Source organism: Octopus bimaculoides, chromosome 11 (assembly GCF_046866305.1).
Source record: "Octopus bimaculoides isolate indiv1 chromosome 11, ASM4686630v1, whole genome shotgun sequence".
NCBI classification, from domain to species: Eukaryota; Metazoa; Mollusca; class Cephalopoda; order Octopoda; family Octopodidae; genus Octopus; species Octopus bimaculoides.
This window is the reverse complement of record NC_142938.1, coordinates 69,839,993-69,865,578: the sequence shown is the minus strand read 5'-3', so window position 1 is coordinate 69,865,578 and position 25,586 is coordinate 69,839,993. Positions and strand designations below refer to the sequence as shown.

The 25,586-nt window shown below is 37.5% G+C and overlaps 1 protein-coding gene across 2 annotated transcripts in view; it reads left to right on the top strand.

Annotated features, from left to right (window-relative positions):
- Positions 1–20,631, top strand: part of LOC106876704 (DNA helicase MCM8) — a 62,331-nt gene extending 41,700 nt beyond the window's left edge. For both annotated transcript variants that reach the window (XM_014925367.3, XM_014925366.3), the window contains exons 22-29: positions 1,068–1,123; positions 1,799–1,844; positions 4,999–5,085; positions 7,398–7,463; positions 12,317–12,486; positions 14,794–14,878; positions 17,514–17,603; positions 19,714–20,631. In XM_014925367.3, the coding sequence (XP_014780853.1) occupies positions 1,068–1,123; positions 1,799–1,844; positions 4,999–5,085; positions 7,398–7,463; positions 12,317–12,486; positions 14,794–14,878; positions 17,514–17,603; positions 19,714–19,827 (714 nt within the window). In that variant the 3' untranslated portion in view covers positions 19,828–20,631. The remainder of the gene's footprint in view (positions 1–1,067; positions 1,124–1,798; positions 1,845–4,998; positions 5,086–7,397; positions 7,464–12,316; positions 12,487–14,793; positions 14,879–17,513; positions 17,604–19,713) is intronic.
- The last annotated feature ends 4,955 nt before the right edge of the window (positions 20,632–25,586 follow it).

The window sequence follows — 25,586 nt, the reverse complement described above, 5'->3', positions numbered from 1 at the left end:
ATAATGAAAGGAAAATGGAACGTTAAACTGACATATGTTAATTTATTAACATAATATTATATCATTATTATTATTATATAAGAATAAAAATAAATATCGATGAATGGTTGAATGACCAAATCCAAGCTTCTCTGCTAGTTCAACAGTTACAATGGAATATCATTCCACCAAGGTCTGCAGGACATCCTCGTCAAGCCCTACAGATCTTCTAGAATGTGGCTCATCTTCTTGGCTGTAGTTACTGGCTCAGAATTTCTGGAACCACCATTGACACTGGCTTACACTTATTATCTGATCCCCATATACTGCATTAATGTTCCTCGCACTTTCCATTGCATTGTTGAACTCATAAAGCAAAGTATGCCAAATATGCTCTTTTGTCACTTCCATTATAGCTTTAGAAAATAACTGTTCAGATCGAACTGCACTCTTCAAAACTTGCACTAAAAATAAGTACAAGGTAAAATTACTACCTGCTTTTATAGCAAGTTGAGGCAGGAAGTTTATGCTGTCCGCATCCGACTTTTAGTTCATGCAATTGAAGAAAACCACATTATTTACAAGATGGCTCAATATTTTCACTATAGATTGCAAATGAACGATACCATTCATATGACATTTAGTGCTCCATGTCAACACAAGGAGGACACAAACACACACACATCTAGTTTATATTATTTAAGCCAGTCCAGTGGCCTGTTATTGTGGAGTTTACACAGAATGTCATTGCTTCTTCAAAAGAGACAAGCCATTTAAACAAACTACTACACTTAACAATATGTTTTTCATGCTGAAGGCACACTTGGGGAATTTTCCAATGTCATTTTTTTTCAATTTGTTTAATTAGAGGGACTTAGTTTCATGTAAAAGCTATATCTCTTTGTGGTTTTGAGTTTTTTTCTAGCAGCTTTGAAGAGATTTATGCTTCAATGAGACAGTGTACAGAGAATAACCTTGTTTTTCTTGTTTTTTTCCTGACCATTTTTTTTAAAATTTGAATTTTTGTCTTATTTTTTAAAGCTTCACAGACAAAATACACATTTTTTCAAAATTTTCTATTCCTCTAGGTCAAGGACAACATGCTGTCAAGCCATGTTATGGCAATGCATGCTGGCAAAAAATGGTAATTCTCATTTGGTTATTCGTATTTATTCATTATTATCTAAGAACAAAAACGCTAGCCTTCAGTGCCAAATTTCTTTGGTGGTCTCTTTACTCTTACTCTTTTACTTGTTTCAGTCATTTGACTGCGGCTATGCTGGAGAACTGCCTTTAGTCGAGCAAATCGACCCCAGGACTTATTCTTTGTAAGCCTAGTACTTATTATATTGGTCTCTTTTTGCTGAACCGCTAAGTTATGGGGACGTAAACACACCAGCATCGGTTGTCAAGCGATGGTGGGGGGACAAACACAGACACACAAACACACATACATATATATATATATATATATATATACGACGGGCTTCTTTCAGTTTCCGTCTACCAAATTCACTCACAAGGCTTTGGTCGGCCTGAGGCTATAGTAGAAGACACTTGCCCAAGGTGCCACGCAGTGGGACTGAACCTGGAACCATGTGGTTGGTAAACAAGCTACTTACCACACAGCCACTCCTGCGCCTATTTATATTTTGGTTCTTTTAATCAAAACCTGTTAGATCCCCAAGCATTTCAGATAAAAGATTATCAATTGTAGAAATTAAAACATTCTTAATCCTTTTATTTTCAGTTTATTTGTCTTGACTTAATCCTTTGTAACTCCTGATTTTTTTTTTTTTTGTCATTCCTCCCTCCTCAGGAAAGTATCACCATTCTTTACCAAATCCCAAGACACATCTTTTGAGGTAAATGAACCATTTCTTAATTTTTACACTGAACTATAAAAAATATTACTGCTTTATCATCATCATCATCATCATCATCATCATTATCATCACCATCATCATCACAAGTGGACCAACATACTTGATAACACCACAGTGCAAAATTTTGTCCATTTTCAAGAGAAGTCGTTACTAGTTAATTTTAAAATCTTCTTTTGAATAGCCAGATGCCGTTTTACCTGGAAATGAACAATGCACGTATTAATAAGAAGAACTGAAAATAATGCATGCAAGATTTCACACTCCTAGCATCACTCCTTCATAGTCAGCCTATGAACTTTTCGGCCCCTCTTCGTATATTCCACTAAACAAGTAAATAAATATGAAAATGTAAATACAAGATGGGTGGGGCTAAAAAGTTCCTGGCTTTGAGTAAGAGAAAATACAGGAGGATCAGTTAATTATGATTTTATTCAGCATGTTCCCCTCTCAGATTCACACAATTATTAAAAGTAGTCCTTCAGTTTTTCTAAGCCCTGTAAAAGAACTCGGAAGGCTGGGCCTGCAACCAGGCCTTTTGTGATACCATTAAAGTGAGTAACTTTTCAGGAAACCCCTCGTAGACTGTGCCGGCAGAATAGATAAAAGTATGGTTGGAGGACGAAGAAGCATTACAGTGGGGGGGGGGGAGACGAAGAAGAAGAGAAGGAGGAGGAGGAGGAGAAGAAGAAGAGCAAGAGAAGAAGGAGAAGAAGAAGAAGAGCAAGAGAAGAAGGAGGAGGAGAAGAAGAAGTGGAGGAGCAAGAGAAGAAGGAGAAGAAGAAGAAGACAATTGTAGTCATAAGCCATTTAAAATACACATACACACACAGTTATATTCATTTCTGCTTTATTATTTTAATGCAATAGTGTGTGTGAGAGAGTGTGCATGTGTGTGTGTGTGTGTGTGAGAGAGAGAGAGAGAGAGAGAGAGTGTGTTTGTGTGTGTGTATATGTGCAGATCTGAAATAAATTCGATCTAAGTGTCATCAACCTTGAATAACAGAAGTTGCATATTCTCTGATAAGATTATGTACAGTATACTGTACAGATAGCTAGTATTTTCTATCTTTTGATTTGACTTTATATATGTCTGAAAATAAATATGGCATTCATTGTGTACATGTGTCAGTATCCTAGTAGATAAGAACATAAATAATGTTTGTGTAATGATAAAGGTTCCTAGTTCAAATCCAGCCTGATGCTATGTATATATCTAGCAATAAGACACCTGATGACAAATTTTGTCTTCCATTGCTTAGTCATGACAGTAGGGTAATACCCATGGCCCTTTTACAGGGCCTCCGAGACTATTTAGAGTGAGAGAGGAAGGAATACTCAAGCCAGAGGTAAGGTCTTTAAGCTTGCAACAAAATGAACTTCTCTGTAGGAACTGAAGGATTGGGTTATAGTATTAAACCAAGAAACGGATTAAATCTATAATAGGCTACAGTGGGATTTCAATTCACAATGAGAGCCAAAACAAACACTACAAGGTATCCTATCTTCTGTACTAACAATTCTGTCAGTACACCACCCTAGGCTCATCATCATCATCATTTAACGTCTGTTTTCCATGCTGGCATGGGTTGGATGGCTTGACAGGAGCTGGTAAGTCAGAGGACTGCACCAGGTTTTACTGTCGGTTTTGGCATGGTTTTTACAGCTGGATGCCTTTCCAAATGCCAACCACTTTACAGAGTAGACTGGATGCTTTTCACATGGCACCAGCCCTGGCAAAGTCTGTTTTGGCACAGTTTTGATGGCTTATTACCCTTCCTGACACCTTCTATCCAAAGGACTTTTAACCCCAAATTTACACACTATTATTTGTATCTTTATTTGCTTGAAGCTTCACCATTTCTTAAAAGAATTACTTCAGGTTCTTGTAGTTCCTAAATTCCTATGATGTCAACAATATGTATGGATGTGTGTGTATATATATATATATATATATATATATATATATATATATATATATATATATGCCGCGATGATTAACCGCTAGCTCTAGAAGCTTTTAATTCTCTCTGTTTATTTCCTTGTTCCTTTCTGCTGAAGAGCTTAGGCTCGAAATGTAAAAGACTTTCTCACCTTCCCAAGCATTAAACTAATACACCAGTTTGTTGTTTATATACCTATCTTTGTCTTTTGTTTTTCTGTAAATTTCAACTATATGACTGGCTCCTATGCCGGTGGCATGTAAAAAACACCATTCAAGTGTGGTTGTTGCCAGTGCTGCCGGACTGGCTCCTGTGCAGGTGGTACGTAAAAAGCACCATTTGAATGTGGCCGATACCAGTACTGCCTGACTGATCTTCGTGCCAGTGACACGTAAAAGCACCCACTACACTCTCGAAGTGCTTGGTGTTAGGAAGGGCATTCAGCTATAGAAACTCTGCCAAATCAGATTGGAGCCTGGTGCAGCCATCTGGTTCGCCAGTCCTCAGTCAAATCGTCCAACCCATGATGATGATGATGATGATAACAATACCCTTTTAACTACTTACATTTCACTACCATATAAAATGCCCATATCAACTGCTAACATTTCACCTCCACATCAACTACCAACAATGTCTGTTCACATTTTGTTACACCATTGTGCCATGTTCACTGCCTAGACCTCACTACCACATTAACTTCTCCTTCATCAATTACTCTTATCTCACTTGAATTTTAACTGCCGACTTTTCACTTCATCAACTGCCCACTTTTCACTTCATCAACTGCCCACATTTCATTTCTACATCAGCTGCTCCGAATAAGCCCTCTATTTTAACTAACCACATTTCATCTTCCTTTTTCTTCCTTCTAACTGCACACATTTCACTACTATATTTTTACCGAGTCACATTTCACTCTCAGTTAAACTGCCCACATTTCATTTCTACATCAACTATTCACATTTCACCACTATTGTAACTACCCACATATATTACCCTACACACATTATACTACATTTCCTACCTACCCATTTCCCTACAATATTAATTGCTTACATTTCACTTCCACATTAATTACCATCAATTTCACCACCAATACATTTACTATTCACATTTCATAACATGCTGTGTTATATATCTGACATCGACAAATGTATATATTTGATGTATTCTATTTGTCTTTCAAACAGGATCTCTCAAATATGACACTCCAAGAAAGACTTACCATACATCCATATGAGAAAATTGATCTAATTCCTCCTCAGCTATTCCGGAAGGTAGAGTGTTTTGTGTTGTTGTTTCTCTCTACTATATTCAAATTTTAAACACATTCTTAACAGTTAACTATGTCATTATGTTTCATTGTTTGGCAAAAATAGCTGACTCTGACAGCTCACTCAGAAATAATTGTTATTTTACCTGTCAAATGAGAGTCCTTTCATTAACTAAACTAATCCATGACTGTATTTCAAAATCAAAATTACTGTTTTTAATCCCTTTACATTCTGGATATTAATATTAGCAACAGGATTTTAATTGTAAATTGTATTTCCATCTCTTTCACAGATTTATTTTCATAGGTTGAAATTGATATAATTAGGAGGCAAGGTATCCTGATAGTCTTTGATAATAATGTCTGGCTCATTAGCCTTAATTTCCTTGACAGTGTGAAATGTTGTCTGTGAGATTTACTTAACTCATAACAGCCTACTGAACAAAAACTCAGTCCTGTAATGATTCTATTCCAGAACAGAAATGAACGATAAAGGAAGAGATTTGAGATATGGTTGTTTTTTGGTTTTTTTTTGTCATTGGTTGACAGTATTGCAGAGACTTTAACTTAACCACTTCTGCTGTACCTGAGCTGTTTCCAGGAGTAAGTGCCAAGTCCCAAGTATACATACCACCTCTTTACTCATAGATATGACAAGTCAGGATGCCAGATATTGGTTAAGTATAACCGTACATATCAGATTAGGGACTCTCACTCCAGATTTTCTGTAGGGATTTACTCCCTCAGCATAATGCCTCTCCCAAAGTTTAATTGTATGTAAATATTGATTTCAAATTTTGGCACATGGCTCAGTGGTTAGAGCATCAGACACACAGTCATGAGGTTGAGTTCAATTCCCAGACAGGGCTTTGTGTTGTGTTCTTGAGCAAGACACTTTATTTCACATTGCTCCAGTTCACTCAGCTGTAGGAATGAGTTGCAACATCAGTAAAGAAATAAGAATTCTTACCACACCAAGTAAAATACTTAGCAGCATTTCATCCATCTTGAAATTCTGAGTTCAAATTCCACCGAGGTTGACTTTGCTTTTCATCCTTTCAGAGCCGATAAAATAAGTATCTTTTGAACACTGGGGTGGATGTAATGAAATTACCCACTCCCCCGAAATTGCTGGCCTTGTGCCAAAATTTGAAATCAATATTTACATACAATTAAACCTTGGGAAAGGCATTATGCCGGTAATAAACACACGCACTGGTTCAGTCCTTTATTAATTTATATAGTTTTTTGTTAAATTATTTCATTGCACTCTTGCAATCTCTTCAGTAACTTGTCTCTCCACTTCCATTTTACATATTATTATTTATATCTTTGTGTGCTTCGAGATCCACTTTTCCCAAAAAGAATCATTTTACATTCACCTTAGAAGTTTATAAATCATTACAACATCAATGTTTCAAACCCAGAATCAGTGATGATTCAGTTAAAAAAAGATTTCATATAAACTAATTTACATAAAGATCAGCCCAAGATTGAATCTATTTTTTTAATGAGTTCAAAATTCCAATCAAAATAATCAATTAAGTTAAATTATCAAATCCTCTTGACGTTCCTGTTTAATTACTTACCTACAAAACATGCACACAATTAATGACTGTCATAGTTTTTGGCCTTTGAAATGATAGCAATGAGGTAAATCTAAAGAGTGTTTTATCAAGAATCCATATGAATCAGTAACCTTGACTAAAACACACATATTACTTAATGAACTTCCTCTCTGAGGTCATGCAGATGCTATCGTTTTCTTTTTCTTTTCTTTTTTTACTTTCTATCCTTTATCTCGCAAAAGCCGTCAAGGTATTAAAGTCAGCTTGTCTTAAATGAATTAGAATATCACAAACAATAACAGCAGCAGCAGCCAAACAAACTCTGTTGATATACTATGTGGGTAAGAAGTTTGCTTCCCGACTTCATGATTTTGTGTTCAGACCCACTGCATGACATCTTGGGCAAGTGTCTTCTGCTACAGCCCTGGGCCAACCAAGCTTTGTGACTGAAAATGGTAGATGGAAAGTAAAAGAAGCAATGGCTGTTATTGTTATTGTTGTTGTTGCTTTGTTGTTGCTGTTATTTCACAACAGAGAAATCCATGAAGATCACAATCACCTCCATTTAACCTCTTGAGAAAAGCATGAACTCCAAACAGTCTCTCCATATATAATTTTGTTTTAGTTTTTTTTTTTTGTTTTTTGTTTTTTTAATTTCTTGATTTCGATATTTGATTTCTAAAAAAAAAGTAAATCACTCTAATTCCGAACTATGTAACTGATTTATTTGTTTCCTGTTTGTTTTCAGTATGTTGGATATGCTCGTAAATATGTCCACCCAAAGATTGGAAAAGAAGCTGCTTCTGTTTTACAGGTAATATCTCTGGTTGGCACTTGCTAGGGACCAAGCAGCCATACAAAACAAATGGTTATTGGTTTACTGTTAATATCTGTAAGTGCAGACATGGTTATGTGGCTAAGAAGTTTGCTTCCCAACCACATGGTTTTGGGTTCGGTTACTCTCCATGGCACCTTGGGCAAGTGTCTTCTTCTGTCCTAACCCCAGACCAACCAAAGCCTTGTGAATGAATTTGATAGACGGAAACTACAGTGCAGTAAACTCATTAAAATGTCCGTGCCCTTCACCCAAAGCACTGATATTTTTTGCTGGCAGTGGTCCAGCATGGCCATAGCCTTTGAGCTGAAACATATAAAAGAATGTGTGTAAGCTTGTGTTTCCCCATTTTGAGATCACGTGTTTGTTTTTTAACGTCCGCTTTCCATGCTAGCATGGGTTATGAATATCATTCATTTTCAATATATTATATCTTTCATAGAAAAATATCCCTTTGTATTCCCCCATTTCCATTACTAGAGGAAAAAATTAAAGAAGGCCATTTAAAAGTTATAGGAGTGGCTGTGTGGTAAGTATAGGCGCAGGAGTGGCTGTGTGGTAAGTAGCTTGCTTACGAACCACATGGTTCTGGGTTCAGTTCCACTGCGTGGCACCTTGGGCAAGTGTCTTCCACTATAGCCTCAGGCTGACCAAAGCCTTGTGAGTGGATTTGGTAGACGGAAACTGAAAGAAGCTTGTCGTATATATGTATATATATATATATATATGTATGTGTGTGTATATATGTTTGTGTTTGTCCCCACAACATCGCTTGACAACCGATGCTGGTGTGTTTATGTCCCCGTAACTTAGCGGTTCGGCAAAAAGAGACCGATAGAATAAGTACTAGGCTTACAAAGAATAAGTCCTGGGGTTGATTTGCTCGACTAAAAGCAGTGCTCCAGCATGGCCGCAGTCAAATGACTGAAACAAGTAAAAGAGTAACTGCTCAGTGACACACAAATACATTAAATTTAGAAAATTCTTAGAAAAGGTCTAAAGCCCACAGAGCAGTCCTTGATGGCCTACTTGCAGAACATGACCCATCTGTGACCTAAACAATGAGAATTTGTACCTCTCCAGGATGTCCCAGAGGTAATTATCTCTTTCTGTGAAAGCAGACATCTTTTTTTAAAAACTCACTTTTATCTATGTTTGCCATGTTTAATATGTGTTAAAAGTATATGAATTTTTTTATTTTGTTTATAATTTTATAATTTTATTTTCATTCCTGTTGAAACCCACTTATCTGTCCATGACAGCTTTTTTCTTTTCAATTTGGTTGCAATCATTTTCTCTACTGCCATTCCCAAGATGAAGCAATAATTTAGCTGGAACTCAATGCATTTGGTTAGCACTGCAGGAGATAACTCCTGAAATGGTTCAAAATGTGTTTCACAGCACTAAGGATAGATTTGAAATTTGCAGGGATACAGAACACATGTTGAAAATTTTCAATAAAGTTTTGATATAAGACAATTGCAGCGTGGAAGGTGTTTATAAGCCATTTAAAATAACACACAAAGACCATCAGATACACTTCAACATTTAAATTTGATTTGTCAAAATATTTTTGTCGCTTTGAGATCGTGACCTGTTCACTGACAAAATTGTAATGCAGCACAATTTTGTCAGTGAACAGGTCGCGATCTCAAAGCAACGAAAATATTTTGACAAATCAAATTTAAATGTTGAAGGGAATCTGACGGCTTTTGTGTGTTATTTTAAATGGCTTATAAACACCTTCCACGCTGCAATTGTTTTCGTTCCAGCACACAATCTCAGATCAGGTCACTTGCTATGCAAGTACATCTCCGTAATTTGATATAAGATTTATAAATCTATTTGCTTTGGTATCATAATTCAGTAACAAACACAATTCTGTCAATTTTTAAAAAAAATTTTACTCGATTTCATTGAAATAGATAGTTAATTCTGGGACACCCTGTATATGTAATAGTCTGATACATCAAGATTCAGTACAGTATTCTCTATTAATGTGTCCTACCCACATACTTGAAATGTCTTTTCAAAAGATACCAACATACCGCACTTCTGGATTTCTTACATTTCTGATCAAGTCATTTTAGTTAGTTCTCTCTGTGCCACGAGGCACATAAGGCCACAGCATGATCTCTCCAACCAGCTGTTTTCTGTCACTATTCTGGTCTCATTCCAGCTTTTTCACCCTTCTTGTTTCCTTTCCTTGTCAATGGTCCTTTGCCATCTAGTCCTAGAGTACCCTGCTGCTCTTTTCATCTCAGGTTGCCACTTCAGTGTCACCATACAATTGCTTTCTTGATCTTGTTTGAGAATGTGTCCAATCCAGTTCCAGCGTCTGCATCCTATTTCATCACTTATCCTGTTGATGCCCATTGTTGTCTCATTTTAACGATATGAGCTAAATGATTCCAAATCGTGTTTGTCTCCACTTTAGTCTTGTACTCAACACTAACGTTTGTGTACTACAGTAATGAAATGCTATACATGACATCCAACTTAGTATTTCATGTCAGTAGAGCAGTGGATTGATAAGGCCAAATATCTCAGACAATTTGGCTATAGATTAAATCTGGTTCATAATTGACAAGATATATATATATACTAGCCATAAAACCGAGCTCTTTGAAGAGGACAAAACAAACATTCTGAAACAATCAGTTCAAATGTAGCTTCGATATTCTTCTAACAATGACAGTGTCTTACAACTAAATAACTTTTTTTGTAGAATGATTCTTAAATCAACAGATCATAGATTATCATTTCATCTCAGCTGTTATATTATTGATTATTTTCACTTATATTGCATCTTATTTTAATTCCCATAAGATATATCATGATTCCTTTCATATTACATTATATTACTGACGTCTATTCAATATATCAAATTGTTCACTATTTTCATTTGTATTGCATTGTGTTGTATCCAATAGACTATATCCTACCACTTGTGCCATTGTGATAGATTGTAATATCATAGAGTCCCTTCTCTTATATTTATTAATGTCCCTGGGTTGTATCATAGTATTGATTTCTTTGAAATATTTTGTCTGAGTTGTTTGTGAAGATAAATGAATAATTTATTTTCTAACCAATAAATCTGACTGAAGACTTCACCGAAGAATTTCCTCAATTTTATTCCTCTTTGTCATCATTGTTTCATGTTGACATAGATTACTTAAGTCTGAAAAACAGCTTATCACCAACTGTCATCTACTTCAAAGCTCATCACCATCACTTAATGTCCATCTTCAATGCTGGCATGGGTTGGACATTTTCGACAGGATTCAACACACTGAAGGACTGCATCGAGGTCAAGTGTCTGCTTTGGTATGGTTTCTATGGCCGGATGCCCTTCCTAATGCCAGCCACTTAATGTTATTTTTGTGGCATCGCCATTAGTGAGGTCACCAAGTGACTTACCCACAAGACAAAAAAGCCTCTTCAACTGAGTGGATGTGTGCTAATAGTACTCTCACCCATCACCTGAAATGTTTCTCTGAATCCTTCATCCACACCTAATTTCCTCAATACCAGAACCCCATCAAAATCCTTCTCCAGGTCAACAAATATAAAGTATATTTGTCTGTGAGCTCCCTTGCAGTTATTACATCAAAAATATAATGTTTATTACATCAAAGTGGAGGCGCAATGGCCCAGTGGTTAGGGCAGCAGACTTGCAGTCATAGAATCGCGGTTTCGATTCACAGACCAGGCGTTGTGAGTGTTTATTGAGCAAAAACACCTAAAGCTCCACAAGGCTCCGGCAGGAGATGGTGGCGAACCCTGCTGTACTCTTCCACCACAACTTTCTCTCACTCTTACTTCCTGTTTCTGTTGTGCCTGTAATTCAAAGGGTCAACCTTGTCACACTCTGTGTCACGCTGAATATCCCCGAGAACTACGTTAAGGGTACACGTGTCTGTAGAGTGCTCAGCCACTTGCACGTTAATTTCAAGAGCAGGCTGTTCCGTTGATCGGATCAACTGGAACCCTCGACGTCGTAAGCGACGGAGTGCCAACAATTACATCAAAAATATAATGTATATAATTCCACATTCTGGTACAGACCCAAACTGTTGCATGTTCAGCATAACCACTGTTTAGCATTAGCTTTAGTATGACTCTTTCTACCAACTTGCATAAAACTTTATTGACTCGAAGTTTCTTAACCTGCCTCTCTGCTGTGTCTCTTTTACCTTTGTTGCTTCTGTTGCTGATGATGGTGATGACAACAATACAACAACAAAGATGCAACAACAACTTTAATAATCACAACAGGAATGATGGCAACAGTGACGATGCTATTTCGTTATTATAATCATTGCAAGTCATGTTATATTAATTTACTTCTTTACTCTTTTACTTGTTTCAGTCATTTGACTGCGGCCATGCTGGAGCACCACCTTTAGTCGAGCAAATCGACCCCAGGACTTATTCTTTGGAAGCCTAGTACTTATTCTATCGGTCTCTTTTTGCTGAACAGCTAAGTTACGGGGACATAAACACACCAGCATCAGTTGTCAAGCGATGGTGGGGGGACAAACACAGACACACAAACACACATACATATATATATATATATATATATATATATATATATATATATATACATATATACGACGGGCTTCTTTCAGTTTCCGTCTACCAAATCCACTCACAAGGCTTTGGTCAGCCCAAGGCTATAGTAGAAGACACTTACCCAAGGTGCCACGCAGTGAGACTGAACCCAGAACCATGTGGTTGGTAAGCAAGCTACTTACCACACAGCCACTCCTGCGCCTAATTTACTGACTTTTTATACATATCTTTTTTCAAATTTGTCTTTTAAGAAATTCTATCTAGATTTACGACGTCAGCACCATAGCCGAGATTCCACACCAATAACTACCAGACAGCTAGAATCTCTGATTCGGCTCACTGAAGCTCGTGCCAGGGCCGAACTTCGAGAAGAAGCTACTAAAGAAGATGCAGAAGATGTAATAACCATTATGAAATACAGGTATGTCGTTTATTCTTTCAAAATATCTACTCTTCTTTTGAAATGTTGATGCTAAGAAAAGATATAAGCAAGAATGCATTTTGCACCAAAGACCAATATGAGAGGTTCTCTCGTGATATCTACTGCAGTATAGTTTGTTCTAATTGAACATCCAATGTTTAAGTAGGTATAAATATTCTTTTCTATTCTAGGCACAAGGCCCGAAATTTTGGGGGAGGGGGGCAGTCGATTAGATCGACCCCAGTACACAACTGGTACTTAATTTATCGACCTCGAAAGGATGAAAGGCAAAGTCGACCTCAGCGGAATTTGAACTCGGAACGTGAAGACATGCACGTGCATCCAGGCATACATGTGCGCACACACAGATGCACGAGCACACATGCACACAAAATCACACACACACACACTTCCCAGTGCGCCTCACAGTAGAACTGAACTTAAAACCATGTAGCTGGGAAACCATGCCTGTGTCTATGTATTATTTATTACTAATTTAATTTAAAGTCTTTGAATCCTGTGTTTAACTTTACTTTACGTCCCTCCAGAGTCAATGCAATACCGTACCAGTCATACTTTTAGCTCAATATTACCAACAGTTCCTTCCCCCACATCACCACCACCACCACCACCACCAAATATTCTTGGTTGTGTGCATATGTAAGAAATGAATTACAATTCTAATGAGATTGATTGGCTTGATGTTTTCTTACAAGTAATTCACTTCTGCGCAGTTTCAGAGAAGCACACCTGTTTACTTTGTGTTACCTGTGAATCTGAGCTTTACAAACTATAACATAATGATGTCAAAACAACAAGACATGAGTAAACAAACACACACACACACATACTTCCCAATGTACTATAGGGGCAGGTGTGGCTTTCATAGGTGCAGGAGTGGCTATGTTGTAAGAAGCTTGCTTCCCAACCACATGGTTCCGGGTTTAATCACACTGCGTGGCACCTTGGGCAGGTATCTTCTACTATATCCTTAGGCCAACCAAAGCCTTGTGTGTTAATTTGGTAGACAGAAACTGAAAGCCTGTCGTATATATATATATATATATATGATTTTAATAAATCGAGTAATACGCATATGTTTGTATTACTCCATTTATTAAATTTCTATATTTTCTCAATTACCCAAAATAACAGGGAGTTTCTACCTCATAAACAGGAGTTACACCACAGTCATTTTGTGATCTTTGCTACCCTGGTATCTATTAACCAATTTATTTTGTCGGAGTTAATTATTAACTAAGAGAAAATAAATACATATAATAAAATATATATATATATATATATCCATTTTCTTCTATATAACCTAAACTCCGGTTTACCAACCGAACCACCTGCTACAGTACAACCTTACAAAAGATTGTACCTACCTAGGTAATAGCCAGGAGCGTCTCTGGATTTAATTATCCCTTAGAGGTATTAAACCCCTCTAACTGATACCTACACTATATATATATATATATATGGGAGAATTTACAAAAAAAAACAACAGACGAAGACAGGTGGTGTAAACAACAAATGGATGTATTAGTATAACGCTCGGGAATTGAAAAAGTCTTTAACGTTTTGAGCCTATGCTCTTCAACTGAAAGGAACACAGAAAGAAACAAGGAGAAAAAATATATAAATGTAGTGGTCAGTGATCTATCATGGCGAATATATATATATTATCCCTTAGAGGGGTTTAATACCTCTAAGGGATAATTAAATCCAGAGACGCTCCTGGCTATTGTACCTACCTAGCTTTCCGACGAAGAGCTATGCTCAAAACCTCAAACTCTCTTCTTTCACTAAGTGTCAAGCTAATACATTTCTTGGGCACATCCTCACGTTCGTTTTTTTCTCATTTATTCATTCATCTATTTGAATTGACTATACACACACACACACACACACACACATATATATATATATATATATATATATATATATATATTTGGCAGGAATGTCAACAAAAGAAAGAAAGAGACCTCGATATTATGCAAATAGAAAAACTCAGAGTTTCCAATGCCCAGGCGGGGTTCCGCTCCAACCATCTCTTCAGTTATCTCCGGTGGCTGGATAACTGAAGAGATGGTTGGAGCGGAACCCCGCTCGGGCATCAGAAACTCGGAGTTTTATCATGGCTACTGAATAAGTGTCACATATCTTTACAGATATATATATATATATATATATATATATATATATATATATATATATATATATATATATATACAGAGAGACAGACAGACAGACTGACTAGAATGGCAGAAATGGTAACTCTTCTAAATATTTCTTTTGTTATAGCATGAAAGAAACTTACTCTGATGAATTTGGAATGTTGGATTTCCGACGTTCTCAACATGGATCAGGAATGAGCAGCAGGTCGCAGGTAACAATTTCTTTCTTTCAAATTTTTAAAATAGCTGTCTGTGTATCATATGTAATGCATATACACAGTTGGTACAGAAGACACTGCAATTTTCAACCATCACCATCACCACCACCATCACTGCCATACTCACACCATTCAGATTTCTGATGCCACCACCATCAATACCTTTGACTTCGCCACCTTCCTCTCCACCACCATCACAACTGTCTTTCACATCGCTTACTATCACCGTCATCCCTGACCGCTTCAGCTACGACCACCACCACCATCATCACTATCACCTCCGCCTCTATCACAACTACAGCCCATACTATTACTGTCACCCTCTTATCATCTCAACTGTCAATCTACTACCACCCTCACCTTCCCTATGCCTACTATTACTCTCACCCCAGCAGGAGGAATAGTAGAAATGTCACTGAATAGTGAGAGAAGGGGTGAAAGTGTGACACACTGACACACAGAAATTCGTTTTGACATTTATTATTATAGATATAAGTAACAATTGAAGAACAAGTGTCAAATCATTACAGCTGTTTTTAATGAATTTTTTAATTGATAAATAAGTATATTATACCGTTATAAAAAACTGCAACTGAACTAGTGGCAGAATGGTTGAATATGTATGTTGCCGTGGATTTTAAATTATTTTAAATGTCCTTGATTGTAAAGTTTTTTATAATGATGTAATATACTCATTTATAATGATGTAATGTACTCATTTATCAATTTAAAAAATTCGTTAGAAATGACTAATGAATTAACACCTAACCTTCAGTTGTTAACTTATTTATTTTTAATTCACCTATCTCAGAACATGCCCTTAACATGTTCTGGAGTATATTATGGACTGTTTATTTAATAAAAATGTATGTACCTGAATAGCTCACTAGCAGATTATATACTCAGGTGGGTCAAATTGACTGCATACATTACCTGAATGTCATTCTGCCAATACTTCTGTACCAAGGTTGGTATTCATCTAAAAATTGTTGTGTGTGCATTTTATTCCGATCTAACACGGTGCCTCAACTTTAAATACCTTATTCAACTGAACCTTGTTTATATCATACACATAGGCACAGGAGTGGCTGTGTGGCAAGTAACTTGCTTACCAGCCACATGGTTCCAGGTTCAGTCCCACTGCGTGGCACCTTGGGCAAGTGTCTTCTACTATAGCCTCGGGCTGACCAAAGCCTTGTGAGTGGATTTGGTAGACGGAAACTGAAAGAAGCCCGTCGTATATATATATATATATATATATATATATATATATATATACATATATATATAAGGGTACACGTGTCTGTGGAGTACTCAGCCACTAGCACATTAATTTCACGAGCAGGTTGTTCCGTTGATTGAATCAACTAGAACCCTCATTGTCATAATTGAAGGAGTGCCATAGTGTGTATATATATATATATATATATATATATATATATATATATATATATATATATATATATACACCTCCCTCCCATATACACACACATGTGTGTGTGTGTATATGTTTGTGTGTCTGTGTTTGCTCCCCCCAACATCGCTTGACAACCGATGCTGGTGTGTTTACGTCCCCGTAACTTAGCGGTTCGGCAAAAGAGACCGATAGAATAAGTAGTAGGCTTACAGAGTATAAGTCCTGGGGTCGATTTTCTCGACTAAAGGCGGTGCTCCAACATGGCCACAGTCAAATGACTGAAACAAGTAAAAGAGTAAAAGAGAGAGAGAGAGAGTATATATATATATATATAGAGAGAGAGAGGGAGGGAGGTGTATATATATATATATATATATATATATATATATATATATATATATATATATATATATACACTATGGCACTCCTTCAATTATGACAATGAGGGTTCCAGTTGATTCAATCAACGGAACAGCCTGCTCGTGAAATTAATGTGCTAGTGGCTGAGTACTCCACAGACACGTGTACCCTTAACGTAGTTCTTGGGGAGATTCAGCATGACACAGAGTGTGACAAGGCTGGTCCTTTGAAATACAGGTCCAACAGAAACAGGATGAGTGAGAGAAAGTTGTGGTGAAAGGGTACAGGAGGGTTCACCACCATCCCCTGTCGGAGCCTTGTGGAGCTTTAGGTGTTTCTGCTCAATAAACACTCACAATGCCCGGTCTGGGAATCGAAACCATGATCCTACAACCACGAGTTCGCTGCCCTAGCCACTGGGCCATTGCGCCTCCACACACACACACACACACACACACACACACACACACACACACACGCACACACATATATATCATCATCATCATTTAACCCTTTTGCATTTAAACTAGTCATATCCAGCCTGAACATTCTACTTGTTTTATATTGAAACTGGCCAGATGCAGCCCCTCACACCAGCCCTGCAATGTCATTCTAAAAATAAGCAATCACAGCATTGAAACTTTGAAGCTACAAGATAATGCATGATTAATTCAAAACGATCAATAAATAAACATTACGTCTGACAAATGCTGACGGTTATTGATTACTTTGGCAGGGGGTATTAGTTTGTGTTGTAATGGCCTTCTTTTGTTTTGCTTTTGTCTAAAGTTTAAGAACCCCCCACATTGACACATCAATAATATTATTGCTGGTACTTTGTTTGGTTTACAGCACAAGAAATTTATTACGTTACTTCAACGAAAAGCTGAAAAGACTTACAACTCAATTTTCACAGTTCAGGAAATGAAAGAGCTCGCCAAGGTACAGTTTTCTTTAGCATTTCATAACACGTATTAATGATTCTTCTCCTCTTTGAATACATTCAACACATCTTGATTAATTCCTATTTTATTAAGTTTTAATACTTGTATGTTCCCAAGGTCACATTAAAAGTTGGCTTCGTTGTTCTTGGTACACGTTGGTCTTATGAATCATAGTAAAATAATTTTACTCCAGTGTCATAGAGAGTCCAGAGTGAATCACAATAATTATATTGACTTTGCATGTCACAAGGGGTATTAATATTTTCAAGTCCTTTAAGGCAACGAGCTGGCAGAATTGTTACAATGCCAGGCAAAATGCTTAGCGGTATTTCGTCCGTCTTTACATTCGGAGTTCAAATTCCAGCGAGGTCGACTTTGCCTGTTGTGTTCTTTCAGGGTTGATAGAATCAGTACCAGTTGGTCATTGAGGTTGATGCAATCGACTTAGCCCCTCCCCTGAAATTGCTGGCCTTATGCCAAAATTTGAAACCAATATTTTATAGGTGCTTTAGGGAGGTGGGCTGACAGAATCATTAGCATGTCAGGCAAAATGCTTTGCAGCATTTCATCTGAGTTCAAATTCCACTGAAGTTGGCTTTCCCTGTTATCTTTTTGAGTCGTCATCATCATCATCATTATCATATAACAGCTGCCTTCCATGCTGGCATGGGTGGGACAGTTTGACAAGAGCCGGTTAGGCAGAAACCTGCACCAGACTTCTGTGACTGTTTTGGCAGGATTTTTAAAGCTGGATTATCTCCCTAACACCAACCACTCTGCAGAGTGGACTTAGTGCTTTTTACATGATACAAACACAGGCGAGGTCAGTTTTGGCCCGGTTTTTACAGCTGGCTGCCCTTCTAAATGCCAACCACTTTACAGAGTGGACTGGGTGCTTTTTAAGTGGCACCCGCACTGCCAGGGTCACCAAGTACTTGCAAGGACCAAAAAAAATCTCTTTTAAGAGGGGTGGGGGCATTGGAGGAGGTGCAATAAAATAAGTACCAGTTGATCACTGGGGTCAATGTAATCGACTTACCACCTCCCTCGAAATTGCTGGCCTTGTGCCAAAATTTGAAATCAATATTCAACAAGTCGCTTGACAACCGATGCTGGTGTGTTTACGTCCCAATAACTTAGCAGTTCGGCAAAAAGAGACCGATAGAATAAGTACTAGGCTTACAAAGAATAAGTCCCGGGGTCGATTTGCTTGACTAAAGGCGGTGCTCCAGCATGGCCGCAGTCAAATGACTGAAACAAGTAAAAGAGTAAGTCCTTTACTCAAACATAACACATTTCATGTCAACTCTAAATCAAGACGGATTTAATTCTCTAAGTACAAACTGTTTATTTGGGAAACTAAATTACTTGCAATGTCACTCAGTTTGTATTGGATACAGTCCATTGTGGTATTCGTTGTGGTTCTCTGTGCTTTTGATTTCAAATTATGCCAAGGTCAACGTTGCCTTTAGGCAAGGGAGCTGTATGTGGTCGCTCAAGCTGCTAGAAATAACAGTCAAATTTCTCTCAGTTCATACTTTTATTATAAATGGAAGGATGTAATGGTCATAACTGGTATGCTTGAATCTAGCGGTTGCATCCATTTCCAACTGGGCAAAATTTAAATGTTGTGCACTTTTATATATATATATATATATATAGCTTGCTTACCAACCACATGGTTCCGGGTTCAGTCCCATTACGTGGCACCTTGGGCAAGTGTCTTCTACTATAGCCTCGGGCCGACCAAAGCCTTGTGAGTGGATTCGGTAGACGGAAACTGAAAGAAGCCCGTCGTATATATGTGTGTATATATATATATATATCTATATATATATATATATATATATATATATATATATATATGTATGTGTGTGTGTGTGTATATGTTTGTGTGTCTGTGTTTGACAACCAATGCTGATGTGTTTACGTCCCCATAACTTAGTGGTTCGGCAAAAAGAGACCAATAGAATCAGTACTAGGCTTACAAAGAATAAGTCCTGGGGTCGATTAGCTCGACTAAATGGCGGTGCTCCAGCATGGCTGCAGTCAAATGACTGAAACAAGTAAAAGAGTAATATAACTTTCCAATTTTTTTTCTTCTGCAGGAACTCAATTTCCAGATGATAGACTTTGAAGGCTTCCTGACTTCCCTGAACAATCACGGTTACCTCTTGAAAAAAGGTCCAAAAGTCTATCAGCTCCAAGTTGTGGATTACTGAAGCCTTTGATTACACCCAATATCTTGACTATCTTTATTTCCACGGGTATTGCACTCAAATTCTCTGAAAGGATTTTAACATACATCAACCTTTGGAAATATGCTGTGCGTGAAAAGACCCGGCAAGCCAAGTGAGACCTAAATCCAAGGCCTCTGCCAGGGGTGTAGCCAGCCCACTTATGCGTACTTATCAACAATCCTCTTTTAGAGATCTTTGTTTCCTGCTATTCCAAGAGAGCTGTAATGTATGCAAAACATCTCTTCCCTACTCACAAACTGCCAGATTGTTTTATTGTCACACCTGAACAGAATTGTAATAATAAGGTTATGACATTTACATAAGCATTCGAACCCTGATGTCTTCCTGGTTTGTGATTCAATACTTAATGAGTTAAAACAACTTCAAAACTCAATTTTATTTACAGCTGATGAAGTGAACAGAGATCTTTGTTGAATACTCATATATTTGTTAATAAGTATTACTTGGATTTCAATTTCGCACAAAACAGTTTTTTCATAGTTGATTTGTATTGAAATAATAATATTTCCGGTTTTTTTTTTTTAAAGGTTAAAATCCTCATTCCAGTCATTTTACTCAATAATATAATGTTATTTGAAAATTCCTATTTTGTTAAAATGCTGAAGCTGAAAAATGGGAAATTTATATTTATGTTTCTTTTTTTTCTTTTTCATTTTTTATTGTTAATATTTCAAATTCTAAATCATCCATTTCACAACATAAAACCATTTGTCAAGTTTGTTATGAATAAAATAAACCATGAATTTATTAGTTTTTTTACATGAATATTCATTGTTGTTGTTGACACTCCGTCGCTTACGACGTCAAGGGTTCCAGTCGATCCGATCAACAGAACAGCCTGCTTGTGAAATTAACGTGCAAGTGGCTGAGCACTCCACAGACACGTGTACCCTTAATGTAGTTCTCGGGGATATTCAGCGTGACACAGTGTGACAAGGCTGGCCCTTTGAATTACAGGTAGAACAGAAACAGGAAGTAAGAGTGAGAGAAAGTTGTGGTGAAAGAATACAGCAGGGTTCGCCACCATCTCCTGCCGGAGCCTCGTGGAGCTTTAGGTGTTTTCGCTCAATAAACACTCACAACGCCCGGTCTGGGAATCGAAACCGCGACCCAATGACCGTGAGTCCGCTGCCCTAACCACTGGGCCATTGCGCCTCCACTGTGTGTATTTATATACATATATTTGACATGTGAAACTGTTAATCCAGACGCGCATTTTGTTTCTCTGCTTTCTTCCTTCATTCCTTTTCGTCAAAGAGCATAGGCTCGAAATATCAACGACTTCCATTTTTCATGAGCATCCCAATAGACCTTCTTTGTTGTTCCCTCATCTGTCTCTGTCTTCTCTTGTTTTTTTTACATTTAAACCATGTGTGTGTGTGTGTGACATTGGAGCTGGCATTAGAGTTCAAAGCAGCCTTGCAGCTCACCAGATCCTATTAAAACCATTCAACCCATGCCACCATGGAAAGTGGACATTAAATGATGATTATTTATATATATATATATATATATATATACTAGTATTATAACCTGATTTCATACGGGTCTACTCGGGCCACGTTTTAAAGATGAGGAATTTTGCCCTAGAGTCCATGCCTTACAATTCAGCAAACTCCCCACCACTTTTAACATAAGTGTGCAAATTTTCAGGTCAATCCGACCACATTTACTAACACTTTTGCCTGCACAACTACTTGTGAGACAATGTCTGCCCTTTTCACAAATATATAGTAGATATATATGTGTGTGTGTGTATGTTTATGTCTGTGTTTGTCCCTCTCCTGCCATTGCTTGACAACCGATGCTGGTGTGTTTATATCCCTGTAGCTTAGCAGTTCGGCAAAATAGACTGATAGAATAAATACTAGGCTTACAAAGAATAAGTCCTGGGGTTGATTTCCTAAACTAAGACCCTTTAAGGTAGTGCTCCAGCATGGCACAGTCAAATGACTGAAACAAGTAAAAGAATGAAAGAATAGATAGTTATATAAGGTCTGGAGTTAACATATCAATGAGAGTCAAGACTATTGAAAAGGTTGCAAGATGCAACGGAAATTTTAGGAGAATAAAAATAAGAAGTAAGTGGAAATTTTACCGGTGAGTGTATTAAATTATAAGGCACAAAAAGAAAATGACTCTCCCCAGACACAACAGAATAGATATAACATTCTAGCAAAACAACATTTTTTTTTTGTTTCTTTTTTTGATAGAGTATGAGTATTTTCAAATGGCTACTATTTGTGACATCAGAACACAGAAGTTCTTCAATTTTCTGGTTGATTTTAAAAGGGCAAAAAAATAACATCACATGATATTGGAATTCATCCCCAGTTTGGAGACAGACATTGTGTTTACACTGTGTCAGGGTGAAGACTTTAACAAGACAGTTAACAACATTGTAACAGGGTTTTATCTGTCTTTAGTTGACATAAAACAGGGAGGTCACATAACCTCAATTTAATAATGATAATAGCAACAACAACAACAGCATTCTTAATGATTTGAGCTAAAATTAACGTAAAAGTCCTCCTCTGGGTGGACACAGAAACAGTTTAATTTACACAAATATGTCACTTTTAATTAAGGATTTAAAATAAAACAGAAACAAAAATATTGGTTTGTTTCAAGCCTCAAACAAGTGTTGACCATAAGCCAGTGTGAGTTAGAGACTGTACATTGGGGTGTGTAGTTATATAAGGTCTGGAATTAACATATCAATGGGAGCCAATTGAATTTGCAAAATAAATACTTGTAACTTCTTGTCATATTTTTTTTTTTTAGCTCCAATAGCATAAAAGCATGACAGTAGTAAGAAGTTTGCTTCCCAACCACATGGTTCTGCGTTCAGTCCCACTATGTGGCACTTTGAATGTCTTTTGCTATAGCCCCAGTCTGACCCAAGCCTTGTGAACAAATTTGGGAGATGGAAACAAAATATGTGTGTGTGTATGTATGTATATATATATATATATATATATGTGTGTGTGTGTGTGTGTGTATATAGTGGAGGCACAATGGCCCAGTGGTTAGGGCAGCTGACTCACGGTTGGAGGATCACAGTTTCAATTCCCAGACCAGGCGTTGTGAGTGTTTATTGAGCGAAGTTGAGCGAAAACACCTAAGCTCCACGAGGCTCCGGCAGGGGGTGGTGGTGACTCCTGTTGTACTCTTTCGCTCCAGCTTTCTCTCACTCTTTCTTCCTGTTTTTTTAGTAATGTTGCGATGGACTGGCGTCCCGTCCAGCTGGGGGGAACACATATGCCATAGAAATCAGGAAACCAGGCCCATGAGCCTAGCTAGGCTGGAAAAGGGCGCATAAATATATATATATATATATATATATATAGGAAGAAGCCTCATGGATATGGTATTCTGTCACTGAGAAAGAAATGTGTGAAACAGAATAAGGCTCTGCTTGTGGTTTTCATTGACTTCATAAAAGCATTTGGCAGAGTAAAGCAGTCAAGCTTGTGGAAGATACTCAGAATGTTTGAATTGTTCAAAAACTTCACTTGTAAGATCAAGTTTCTATATACTGGTGTGAGGGCTCAGGTTACACAGTTGAACTCCAGATCTACACAGTCTGATATTACAGGAGTAAGGGAATTTGTTTTCTGATGATTGTCCCCTTGACAATTCAGAAATCCATTGTATAAAGTGAGCTTGCTTTTAAGACTGCAGGGTATGATTTGAATTATATTTGGCTACTATTTCTAGCAGACTAAGAAATCATAGAGGTTCTATAATTGGCAAATTAAAACTCATGATGAATTTTAATGATTGTAACAATTCTCTCATGCAAACAAACATTAAATCATCCTTGATCAAGGTTTTGTCTTCACCTTCATTTGTAATTATTGCACTGCTAACTGTCGTTCATTCACTCACACACCATACCACAGATCTCATAGAAAACAACAGAATTTATAATGAGGAAATAGGAAATAAATGTTGGTGAAATCATTTCAGCTGTCTGTCTGACGTCAATACAAACAATTAACCAATGGAAATATTTCTACATCATCGTACAACCAACTAGACATAGCAACTGCTCAAACTACACTATTGTCTAAAAAAAAAAAAAAGCTGGATAATGCAGTATTCTTTTATTCTTTTATTTCTTTCAGCCATTTGACTGCGGCCATGCTGGAGCACTGCCTTTAGTCGAACAAATTGACCCCAGGACTTATTCTTTGGAAGCTGTGTACTTATTGTATTGGTCTTTTTTGCTGAACTGCCAAGTTATGGGGACATAAACATACCAACATCGGTTATCAAGCAACGGTGGGGAGACAAACACGGACACACAAACATAAACACACACACACACACACACACACATATATATATATTTATATATCACAGGCTTCTTTCAATTTCTATCTACCAAATCCTCTCACAAGGCTTTGGTTGGCCCGAGGCTATAGTAGAAGACACTTGCCCAATGTGCCACACAATGGGACTGATACTGGAACCATGTGGTTGGTAACCAAGCTACTTACCACACAGCCACTCCTCTGTACCTTTTACAAAAATTTCTGAACAGAAAGAGAGAAAAGGAGAGGAAAATGGTTGTGTCTTGAATCTCTGCTGAATCAGGACCCCAGCCAATTTCACCATCATTTCTCAATGTCCATATTAAGGCGCCGAGCTGAGAGAGTTGTTAGAACATCAAACAAAATGTTTGGCTGCATTTCATCCACCTTTATCTACTGAGTTCAAATTCCACCAAGGTTGACTTTGCCCTTCACCCATTCGGGGGTCAATAAAATCAATTTAGCACGGGGTCGATTTAATCATTTTGCCTGCCCCCCTCCCCACCAAACCCACTGGCCCTATGCCAAAATTTGAAGCCATTGTTTAATGTCCATATTCTATGCTGGCTTGGGTTGTATAGTTTGATACGATCTGATGGGCCCAGGAATTACATCATACTCCAGTGTTTGCTTTGGTACGATTTCTACTGCTAGATTCCTTTCCAAATGCCAACCAATTTATAGCGTGTAGTGGATGCTATTTTTCATGCCACCAGCACTAGTAAGGTTGTTAATTTGGGGGCTAAGTAACACTCTGCATCCCCCATGTCCATCCCAGGGACATACCATCTGGGTAGACAAGGTAGCCAGCGTCCATTCAGATTAAAACTATAAAAATTAACTATAATACATAAAAAGCAAATGATTTCCAATTCACTATAAAAATGTTAAATCAACACAAGGAGTTCAGTGTTGGAGTAAATAAACAGCAATTTTGACACCAGACACAATTTCTTGGGTGTTTCATATTCAATCCCAACTGTGTGGTATCTTGGGCAAATATCAATTTCAGTAGCGTTGGGTCAACCCATACTTTGTGAGTGAGATTCAATAAACAGAAACTGTACCGAAGCTTGTCATACAAATTGTAGCTGTAATTCAAAGGTACAACCATGCCATGCTGATTCTGCCTAGGAATTATATTAAGAAGAGATATGTTTGTGCAATGCTTGGTCACTTATGTGTTAATTCAATGAGTGGGTAATTCAGATTAACTGACAGCTGAATCTTCATCACCAAAACTGGCAGAGAATCATCCATCCATATATCATCATCATCATCATCATCATCCTTGTTTAACGTCCGCTTTCCATGCTAGCATGGGTTGGACGATTTGACTGAGGACTGGTGAATCGGATGGCTGCACCAGGCTCCAATCTGATCTGGCAGAGTTTCTACAAC